The sequence below is a fragment of the Gigantopelta aegis genome, chromosome 6 (assembly GCF_016097555.1).
Source record: "Gigantopelta aegis isolate Gae_Host chromosome 6, Gae_host_genome, whole genome shotgun sequence".
Classification (NCBI taxonomy): Eukaryota; Metazoa; Mollusca; class Gastropoda; order Neomphalida; family Peltospiridae; genus Gigantopelta; species Gigantopelta aegis.
Genome location: NC_054704.1, coordinates 48,055,223 through 48,067,346, shown reverse-complemented (window position 1 = coordinate 48,067,346; position 12,124 = coordinate 48,055,223). Strand labels below are relative to the sequence as shown.

The window sequence follows — 12,124 nt, the reverse complement described above, 5'->3', positions numbered from 1 at the left end:
CGTCAGACATATGGTTAAGGACCACACAGATTTTGAGAGGAAACCCGCTGTCGCCACTACATGGGCTACTCTTCCGATTAGCAGCAAGGGATCTTTTATTTGCGCTTCCCACAGGCAGGATAGCACAAACCATGGCCTTTGTTGAACCAGTTATGGATCACTGGTCGGAGCAAGCGGTTTACACCTACCCATTGAGCCTTGCGGAGCACTCGCTCAGGGTTTGGAGTCGGTATCTGGATTAAAAATCCCATGCCTCGACTGGGATCCGAACCCAGTACCTACCAGCCTGTAGACCGATGGCCTGCCACGACGCCACTGAGGCCAGTGATGATATATTAATAATTATATGAGATAGAAAATATTACAAATGAGGTTACAACCCTACATTATATAAAACAAGTACATTTAGGTATTAATATTATACGAGAAATCCTACCTCAAGTCATTACATGTTACAGCTTACAATTGTTTTCCCTATATTATCTATTAGCAAATTACATTGAAAAAAGAAAGAAAAGGAAAACGTAAAAGTTGAACGTGGAAATACCACAGTAAAAAAAAAAACAATTCCCAGAATGTGACATAATTCTTGCTTTAGAATTAACACAAATAAAAAATATAAAACTGCTGTACATATTCAAACTAAACTGACAAAAACTAGCTTATATTACAAAACAAAAACATGAATTGTGGATGAAATGTAAAATAATCAAACATCTTATTTCATAAAAGTAATTCAAACCTCTACAATGTTGTGCTGGACTTTTTACTGGACTTTGCACTTTAAAGAATCCAGCGTCGAATACTTTGAATGAGTCAGCAGTCTTCTCATCAGGATTATCTCCGTCATTCAGTGCCTTATTCTTCTTAATTTCCGCTCGGAAACGGGCAAATTTTGAAACAGCTGGTTTTGTCGTTTTTGTAGCAACTGGCTTTTTCTAAAATTAAATTTTTTTTATAATAAGATGTATGTCCATAGGTTCTTCAATTTATTTTAGTGCAGAAGTACATTTCTATGTTGTAACAAAACATCTAGATACAATTTCTGAATGACCAAGAGTACTGATGATATTTATCAATAGTTTTGGTTTCTCCATGGTTCGGTAGACATAATGGAATAATAATAAAAAATAATGGCTTAAACTGGTAAAAAGTATGTTAAATTGGATTGTGAGTTCTATGTACACAGCCATAATTTCAGCTGACAATTAAATCTGAAACTAAAATATAAACACCTTGACAATTTTCTTCTTTTCAACAATCTTTTCAACCACCCAATTTTTGTCTTTCAGTTTGTGAAGCTGCTCGAATTTCTTGTCAACATCTTCCACCTTCAAAAGAAAATGAAAAAGTATATAACACTGTATTCAATACATTAAATGAATACATTAAACTAACACTGTATTCAATACATTATTTAAGAATTGACCAAAAGTATGTTTTGGTTCATGCAAGTATGAATTGAAAAATCGATGTGCATATTGTTTTTTTGGTTCATACTTGCATGAACCAAAAATTGTGATCAAATTTTATATTTAAAGGTATATGCATGATTTAACAGTAAATGTCTCAATTTGTTTTGTTTAGTTTTAAATATGCTTGTAATATTGTTTGTGTAAACTTCATTGACACTTATGTCGCCAATCTAATTAAAATTAGCTCCAGTATTACATGTGGATCTAACAGCAGCCCATTGGAGCTCATGTCCAGTTGACCATTCATTCGACCAATTAAAACCGTACTTGCAAAATCATGCCAGTGATTTGAAAAGAATTTGAAAACATTTGGGATTATGCCGAGGGTATACGAAATGATTCGGGTGAATTACGAAGTATGCCGGAAACTAATTGCAATATAAAATTTTACATAAAATTCGTTTCAAGACGAAAAAACAAACAAAAAAACATAATGGTATAGCCATAAAATCTGCTTATACTAGTATACAATCGAGAGTTTATTACTGCACTTTTCCCCGTTTTTTTCAATGTTGAAACAGACCAACAAGTTCGCATATTGCATAAATAGTCTCGCACGATATTTTTAGAATTTGTATGCTCCCAAATAACGATATAAAAGTGTAATTGGTCGATATTTAAATTGTTATTTATAGATGAAATGGAATGAGAGTCCACGCAATGCTGTTAGATCTACTGGTAGACCCAGTAGAGCTAATTTTAATCAGATTGTTATAATGCATAAGAATGCAAAATTTCATTCACTATTATTTGAATCAGGTGATTACCAAATGAAGTAATGGAGACACCATCTCCGTTAGTTGTAGCTGTGACCATTTTGATGGATTGTTAAGAGAAATTTCTGAAAGATTTGTCCAATTTGTGTTGAGTTTGTTTTATGAATGTGAATGAAGGGAATGTGTCAAATATTTACAATGTCGGGGAGAACCAATAAATGTTCGTCAACAGCTGCAGAACAACCAGGGCTCTACATGGCGAGTAAAATACTTGCATTTACCAGTAACTTTTGTTCTCAAGCGACCATTTGTTAAAAAGTAGTAGTCCTGGCGGGTACAAAATATTGTGCCCTAGTAAGCAGAAACAAGTTGAACATGCATATGAAATCATTAGTTATTAATACCTAAGTAATTAGTACAACTGGATTGCGAAACAAATCATGTTTACTTCCCATATTACTTCTTCAAACTCTGGCTTAGATTGTCTGAATTCGTTATAGATACATTTGTTTTTAAACTTTTGTTCTTCACATGAGCATGCGTGATATATTATGTACAGAAAGTTTAGCAGACGATAGGGTAAAGTGATCGTGAGTTAGACAACCAATGTCTATTTGTATCTTTGGTGCATTAAATGATTACTATACAATAGATAGTATCCCTTAGACATCATGCTGTGTGTATTCTTTTAAATAGCACTTTATTAGCACAGATATGGAGCAGAATATGACTCAGAATTATCAAACATTGTACAATAAACAATTATTATAAACTATTAGAGCAACAGCATCATTATCCAACCCAGGGCTAGCTCTGCCACTCGCCAAATTCATGTTATAATTTACATTTTGTTGGAAAATAGCTCTGTTTTACATTTTGATGGAAAATAGCTCTGTTTTAAAAAAAATTGATAATTTGGCGAAATTTTCTGATCACCCAGAACTAGCCCTGCAACCAATGTATTTCCATACACCATTTAAATGAACAATACATAGATTTTCTCATTTGCAGTAGGGTAAACAATAATTTTCCCAAAAAATGCTATATAGCAGACAATAAATGTAAGTAGTAAATGTTACTAACTTCAGAGTTATCCTACCAATTTGCACACCAAATTATTAAAATCAGATGGAAAAACCCACACATCCAACCAAAAATAAAAACAACTTCTCGTGTACGAGATGACACCATTTTTTATAGTATAAATGTTAACCTATGTTAAATCAAAAAATTTATAAATCTCTGCTTTAACCTTCTGATTACTGCAGGCGAGATATCTCGCCCGACGTCACGCCAGTCGACATACTGTACACTGTATACAGTGCATTCCCCAATTCATATTTCCCGCCGTTTTGCACACGACAGTCACCAGAAACAATTTAGTAACAGGAAACAAAAGACAACTTAGCTTCCTGTGTCTTTAAAATTAGATTTTTCACTGTAAAATGGCTTGAAATTTTGAGTTCAAAAAGTGGTTTTCGACAAGTATTTTTGCTTGACAACAATGGCGGCACGTCGCAGTCATTTTCAGGGATCGATAGCCGATTGTGACAGCTATTTTGATAATAAATTTGATCGTTTTACCCACAACGAAAATCACAATATATTGGGATATGAATCATAGTTCGTTTTTGTTTTTTTAATTCTGGTCAGGAAGCCACTGTTATTGGGAATAATGGACATAAATACTGGACAGCTGGCCACAAATGCCCTTAAGTAAACGTGACTTTTTTAATCAACAATAACTGATCTAAAATAACATAAAAATTACAAAAATACACAAAAATAATACTTACCGATTCAAATATGAACTTTATTTTATGTATTTATAAAACATTTAAATGAATATATGAGAGTAAAATTTATAAACTTGTACCCACTCAACATGATTTTTGTCAAAAATTAATCCAATAGTCTAAAGGTTAATAGTAAAAAACATACCTGGAAGAAAATCATATCCCAGAATCCCTGAAGGTCTGTACAGGTCGTTTCCTTCTCCCCTCGCTTAAACTCACAGTCGTCAACTAAACCTCGAAACTGTTTAAATCTTTGATCTATAAGCAGCTGAGCCTGACCTATTACAGTACGAATCTGACCTTCAGCTGTATGAAAAATAAGATTTTAACACCAGGAACAAATATGAATAATTTAATTTTTCATTAAATATATAATGCATTCAGTTACTCATTCTTTGTATGCATTATCTCATTTAATAATTTTAAAAAAATAATAACAATAAAAATCAGGTTTAAACATTAAGTATGTAAGCGATAAGGAAGTGTTTATGATCTCATCATATAGTGTAATACTTTAAAAATATAATTAAAATTCACAGGGCAATTTCGCAAACCATTTAAAAGAATAAAATGGAAAAAGGTTTTGCTAAAAATTTTAGTTTACCAAAAGCACCATCACACTATCTATATTAATTACAAATTTACAAGGTTCTGCTAAAATATATATCAGTGTTCAAAATAAGCACTTGTCCATTTGTCCTAAGTGAAAATGTGCTTGGACAAACACATTTACCTCAGTGCTTGTCCCATAGACAAGTAAAAAATTTCTGTGTACAGTGAAACCTCTCAAAACTGGACCCTCTGTAAACCGGACATGTTTCATGGTCCCTTTTTAAATATCTGTGCAGAAGAGAACCTCTCTAAACCGGATACCACTTAAAACCACACTTTTTACTTGGTCCTGAGGGTGTCCAGTTTAGGAGTTTCACTGTAGTTTCATTTTAAGCAGTAAAAATATCGTCCTTGCACTTGTACGAAACAAACCATGAATTTGAACAAGTGAAAATATTGGTGGACAAGTAGATTTCCAAATGTAATTGTCCAATCGACTAGTGAACAATTTTGCTTATTTCTATCACTGTATATACATTTTTTTTTCTTCCAATAAATAACTAACAGTAATAATATTCATCTTACATTCTTCAGTAATGCCAGAGTTGGAGTGGTCCATCGAGTCCCATGTTGCACAGTAATTCTGTAGGCGTGCTGTCTCCGTTACCAAAAGGTTACGGAAATATTTAACATTGTGTTCTCCACTAGATTCAGTTACGATGTCTTCGGAAGGACCAGCTTCTAATGAAAATGGAACCAAAATTACTTCAATAATAAAATAAAGCTTTTTAATGTTTTAATGGGGGGGGGGGGGAAAAAGAAATGATAAATAAAAACCACAGCAAAACCATATTGGTCTACTACCAGGTACCATTTTGATTAGCGAAAGTTGGTGATCAGTTGAAAATTGAGTAGTTACAACTATTTAATGTTTTACAGTTGTGTAGCAAACTCTGAAATTTGTGTAGCTACCAGTGAAATAAATTCAAAACCAATCCAGTATTGTCAGGAAATTAAAAATGATTGGCTTACATTCGTGTCAATATTCATTTGACCATAACAGTAATAAATCCAACCAGAAATGTCTAAATGGGTCCCTGGGGATCCCACAGTTTACAATGTGGCTGATGTGTATGCATATATAGACAGCAGACACAAGTTTACACAGGCCCATCTCTTTGTGTCTTCATTCAGTGCCCAAGTCACACAAATAAGTTAACAAACCTTTCAAATCAACATCCATGGGCACAGCATTTTCAGTTGGCATTAGCATTCCAGAGAAAGGATTGATGACATTTGGAATCTCGTCATCAAAATCATCAAAATTCAGTGGCTCTATTGGGATGGCTTTTTCTGAAAAAATATATATAAATAAAAAAAAAATCAATAGTGTTTTCTGTTTAGTTCGGAGATACGTCAAAATCAGATAAAAGTAATCTTGATTTCTTTCATAACACTACAAAACTGATCAAATCTGTACATGTTAGCACACATTTTAGACATTTCATAGTTCAATAAATTTGTTATTTTACAAACAGAACATAGAAATAATTGATCTTTGGTTGGTGTTGTGATGTGGTTATTAGTTTTTGCAAACAATCTATTCATTTCCAGAAATATATTTTAAACTTTAATGAAAGTTGTGAGAATTTGTCTTTATGAAAAGGAAAGAAATATTTGTTTTATGAAAAGGAAAGAAATATTTGTTTAAGACAAATTACTATTTGGTGTCATACGTATGGTTATTTTGACACTAGGTCTGCGTCCAACAAATAGCATAAAGGATTCTTTTATAATCACTTACATATAGAAGAGCACCAGCAGATACCATGGTCCTTGATGACTAGTTGTAGGGCATTGGTTGTCTTAAAGTTAATGTACTTTTCATTACAAGGCACTTAATTTGGAGATTTAACTTCTTTTTTTTTAAATTTAGGATTCCTCTGGAATAATTAAATGAAATGTTAAAGTTTGTTTTGTTTAACGACACAACTAGAGCACATTGATCAACTAATCATCGGCTATTAGATGTCAAACATTTGATAATTCTGACAGTCATCAGAAGAAACCCTCTAAATTTTTCCAAATGCAGCAAGGGATCTTTCATATGCACTTTTCCAGATAGGAAAGGACATACCAGTTGTGGTGCACTGGTTGGAATGAGAAAAAATCTAATCAGTCGAATGGATTCACTGAGGTGGTTCGATCATGCGCCACAAGCACCTCAAGCGAGCACTCACCGGACTGAGCTAACTTCCACACCCATGTTAAATGATGTAATACAGATATTTTGGGACTCATAATGTTACACTTCCAACACAAAATCTGGGATTTGAGGAAGAATGGAATAATGCTAAATTTACAGCCTGATCATCAAATCCACTGTTTCTTTTTAAGCCAACTTATGCTTGGACAGGTTACCTGGAGGAGTTTTTGATTTTAGTGTCCTTCTTGACATTTCAACCATGGGACTTGATTCCAAAACTTGTATCCTGAAAACAATTTTGAATGGTTAGAAATTTTCATCTCTGAAATGTTTATTTCCCATAGAAACTGTGTACTGGTAGGTTGTTATTGTCGTCTTTATTAAACTGCATTAAGTTAATTTTTATTAAAACAATAACAGCAGCCCTCAGTTGGCGATGATAACTGAAAACCCAAATTGTGATCTGCAACAGCATTTTTGCTGTGATCAGATATTTACTTTATTTATTGTTCGAAATTGCCATCACAAGATGATCTGAATTTTGAGGGCAGTAACAATAGTGCAATACCACTCAGTGTACAAGAAACAACAATTTCATCATGTCAAAACTCATGTGAACTCAAAATAATTTTAAAATGTACATAGGTATCAAAAAAAAAAATTAATTCCCCAAATGAAATAAAGTACATTATCAAAAGATATGTATATTTCTTGTACACAGGTATGACAAAAATGAAAATTCCGCAAATGAAATCAAGTACATAATAAAAAAGATATGGAAATATTTTTATTTCGCAGGCCTGCACAAACTACCGTTTCGTTTGTGCATCGGTTATGCCATTTTATTTGGCATAACCGATTTACCATTCGTGTAAAATTTACTGAATGATTAGTAAAGTACCAAAATATTTTTATCGCGAGTACAAACATTAGACTTGTTCCCAATGTGCAGTGCTTTTTGCGTAGCGTGTAACGTAACCAGTCAAGTTTGTATAAATATCTTGCAAAATAGGTGCATTCCCATTGGTTGTTAGAAGGCGTTATAGCCGAATTTAACCAATCAAAAATGGTGATATTGTGATAATCATTACAATCTTGAACTGGATGAGCAACTAGGGTAAACCAGTCACAGTAACCCTATTATTAACTGTAATTCCGAATCGGATAGTGACATTGACAACAGTGTCAGTGATAATGACAGTGACAACAGTGTCAGTGATAGTGACATTGACAACAGTGTCAGTGATAGTGACATTGACAACAGTGTCAGTGATAATGACAGTGACAACAGTGTCAGTGATAATGACAGTGACAACAGTGTCAGTGATAATGACAGTGACAACAGTGTCAGTGATAATGACAGTGACAACAGTGTCAGTGATAGTGACAGTGACAACAGTGTCAGTGATAATGACAGTGACAACAGTGTCAGTGATAGTGACATTGACAACAGTGTCAGTGATAGTGACAGTGACAACAGTGTCAGTGATAGTGACAGTGACAACAGTGTCAGTGATAGTGACATTGACAACAGTGCCAGTGATAGTGACAACAGTGTCAGTGATAGTGACATTGACAACAGTGTCAGTGATAATGACAGTGACAACAGTGTCAGTGACATTGACAACAGTGTCAGTGATAATGACAGTGACAACAGTGTCAGTGATAATGACAGTGACAACAGTGTCAGTGATAATGACAGTGACAACAGTGTCAGTGATAATGACAGTGACAACAGTGTCAGTGATAATGACAGTGACACTGTTCCTCAGATGAGGATGATGGCACAGTCTCCCACTTCAGACTGAATGTCATAACATTATATACACATAAAAGACTAACATTATTAAATTAATGGTAAGAGATTGCCTTGCCGTCAATTCTTATTTATTCACAGTTATGCACACGTGTTTTATACAATAGGTCCTGACATTCACTATATTTGGTAATTTATTACAATAATCAGTAATTATTATTATTTTTAAATCTCTTAAAACATTTGTATACATATAGTTTTTTTAAATTATAAAGAAAAAAACCCAGGTTATGCAAACCAAAATAGGTTATGCAAAATCTTTTGGCATAACCCCTTCTTAGGTTATGCCAATTTTTAATTTGCGCAGGCCTGCTTTCGTCTTTTTAAACAAATGATAAGTTACCATTGATCAGGACTGCGTAGTTCTGGTGGAATATCACATGCTGTTGTCTTCCTCCTCTTGCGTGTACTCTTTCTCGTGGACATGGGCTCTCCAGGCTCTTGAAATTGGTCAACAGAAGATGTTGATTTCCTTCTAGATCGTTTAATCGGTGTACCATGGAAAACAGTGTCCTCAGATTTACTGTTCACTGTATCCTCTTCACGAACCGTAGTTACATCATTGCTTCCATTTTGTTCCTCAATATCTGTATACATAATGGGGCGGACAGGGTTCCATTTCTTGTCAGGGCTTTGTTCTTCAGCTATGGCCGACTCCTTTGATTCAATACTCTCCATTTCCAAAGCAGTAGTAACAACATTAAGAGATTTTTCTTCATCACCATTTTTAGCATCTATTTGTGATTTTCTACTTTTTCTTGATGATCTTTTTGTGTGTGAATAAACTTTATCAATAGCAGACTCAGATGAAGTGGAGTTATCTGCTGCTTCATCAATCAGTGCATAGGCTGAAGTGCCATCATCTTTGGGGAATGATTTTTCAGCATCACCAGATGAATTTGTATCGGAAGTCACAGCGACAGACTTTTCTATGTCATAACTTTTTCTTGATTTGTTTGTCTTCAAATTGTTCTTATCCTTGTCAGAATCCGATGAAGCTGAGTTTTTAACTGCTTTAAAGTTATTGGAAGACAAGTTTTCAGTATTTGGGATATCAGACAACATGGTAACAGGCTTTTCTTTGTTATTATTTTTTGCTGACACACATGATCTTCTCATTTTTCTTGACGATCGCTTTGTCTCAGAATCAGAAGAGTTAGATTTATCGACTGCTTCCAGCAAATGTGTAGATGCTTCTTTGCTACTTTGGGACGATTTCTCCGCATCACTACACACCTCTCCCTCAGAAGCTATGGCAATATCAACTAATTTTTCTCCGTTGTTTTTATTAACTATTTGTGACTTTCTGTTTTTCCTCGATCTTGTCTTTGAATTTTTGTTATTAATTTCAGAATCTGATGAAGTAGAGTTGTGAACTGTGTCAGAAATCAAGGGTAAATCTACAGACTGTTCATCATCGTTTTTATCAAGTATTTCCGACATCCTGGCTTTTCTTGATGATCTGGTCGTCTTTGAATCTTTTATATCCTTGTCAGAATCAGACGAGGTTGAGTTATCACTATTTTGTGTATCTTTAGGGACAATTTGTCCATCCTTGGACAAGTCGTTTCCATTGTGGCTGTTAATCGCTGAACCTTGACTTGAATCAACTCTTCTCAGACTCTTCCGTCTGGAACAGTTAGGGGTTTTCACCTCTGTAAACTCCGAACGGGACAGTCTGGAAGTACTCGCTACGTTAGGGTCATTGTCGACTGCAATCTTTACAGACAAAGGCACAGTCTCCAAGGCACTGTCCGTGTCGGAGGTAACGGGTCTGAGTGATTTTCGGGTTGACCTGCGAGGGGTGAACACTGTGACACCATGTGGTGTCAGTTCGCTGTTTCCATGATTTACGACGCTCCCCCTGCGGGAACGTGTTGGTGTCATTTTGACACTTTTTAGAGATTTTCTGCCTCTCTTCACTGGGGTGCCATCTACCACCACCGTATATTCAGTAGGTTTCACACTGCACCTTTCAATTGCTTCATCTGAAATATATATTTGAAATCAACAATAATTTAATTTTTGTTACTATTCATCTTAAATATGTCACAGAAATTGAAAATCTATAACTAGTCTGATGGTATAAACTAGTTTACTAGTTCATCAGAATTCCTACTTGTCCATCAGCCTACAACAAATAATAATATTGTTATAATACAACCGTAATTTGAAATGACCACCTAATGGCTTTCTTATCTCCTCCACTCCAAACACATACTAAAATATGTTTTAGGTTAAAGTTAGTTATAAGTTATTGTACTCAACACATACTAAAATATGTTTTAGGTTAAAGTTAGTTATAAGTTATTGTACTCAACACATACTCCATTAAAGGGACTGTTTTGAGTTTGTAGCCTTTTAAAAAGGTTTTCTGCCAAATTTTTTAACTTTTTTTCACAACATAACTAATTTAATGATAATTTACTTATAATTTTGTTACTTAGAATATGAATATCTTTATAATTAATGTATGACTAGATAATGTTGTGTAGTATCTCAATATCGATGTTTTGATAAACTAATTTTATACATACAAATATATTATTTCTTCCTAAGGCCAAATATTCCAAATGTATTTATCTGTACAATGCAATATATTTAAATAATGTTCAGGTAAGATAGTGTGAGTATTTTCTTGGGGGGGGGGGGGAGGGGGGGGGGGAGGAGGAGAATAACTAGAAGTCTTGTTGGGGCTGAAAACTCTGGATATTCCCTTTAAGAAAATAATAACTCTAATACATTATTTCACCGACATAGTTTCTTTCATTCCATATTGAACAGTTGAGGAAAAATATGGAAACCATGAAAAAGCTGGTTGCCAGCTGGACTGGCTGTTACATTGTTTATCGTGAAGATAAAAAAAAGGTCAATTTTATATATGTATGCTTACACAAGTCACGGTTTCTGCCGGAAGGTACGGAGAATAAAAGTGTGTACCTTAAAATCTTGGAAATGAATGGTTATATTTTTATAATTTTTAGACAGATCACAGCAAGAGAACTGATGTTTAAAACTTTGTCAATAAGGGGCACTTATGGTTCGTTTTGTTTTTTATTACCCCAGCGGTCACACATAACAGGGAAAATATTTTCCATATTTTCTCAGTGAGAAATATTCTGCATTGGTCTAACGAACAATACTATTGGATAGTTTGATGCTTACAAACCAATAACCATGTCGGTACTAAATATGACGTCATCACCTTGGCAAGCACACAGAATGACATCATGTAGTTTAAAGAGTTTGCGTTTACGTTTACGGCTCTGTTTTTGGTGTTAAACTGACAACAAAATATAATTTTGATGCAATTCATTATAGATTTTGTAGCAGAAAAAAAAAAACGTGATTAAATTACAAAGGTATAGTAATTCTCAGAACAGTGCATAAAGTGGTCTACATCGTTTCTATACAGGCTGGCATCGTTTCTATACGTGCATGTGCGTCAAAAATAAAGGCTTTTAGAGAGAAAAAATACCTGAGGTAATAAATAGAATAACAAACTCGGTACCAGTTATTATCAAATTTATGTCCCTCGTTAAATAATTTTCATTTGTTACTCG

At 34.2% G+C, this 12,124-nt stretch overlaps 1 protein-coding gene across 1 annotated transcript in view; it reads right to left on the bottom strand.

Annotated features, from left to right (window-relative positions):
* The window catches only part of LOC121375058 (microtubule-associated protein futsch-like), a 28,872-nt gene that overhangs the window by 5,959 nt on the left and 10,789 nt on the right, over positions 1-12,124 (bottom strand). Inside the window, exons 9-15 of the mRNA XM_041502275.1 lie at positions 8,905-10,549; positions 6,961-7,031; positions 5,764-5,892; positions 5,125-5,280; positions 4,133-4,293; positions 1,236-1,331; positions 743-938 (exon numbers count right to left, since the gene is read on the bottom strand). Coding sequence (XP_041358209.1) covers positions 743-938; positions 1,236-1,331; positions 4,133-4,293; positions 5,125-5,280; positions 5,764-5,892; positions 6,961-7,031; positions 8,905-10,549 — 2,454 coding nt within the window. The remainder of the gene's footprint in view (positions 1-742; positions 939-1,235; positions 1,332-4,132; positions 4,294-5,124; positions 5,281-5,763; positions 5,893-6,960; positions 7,032-8,904; positions 10,550-12,124) is intronic.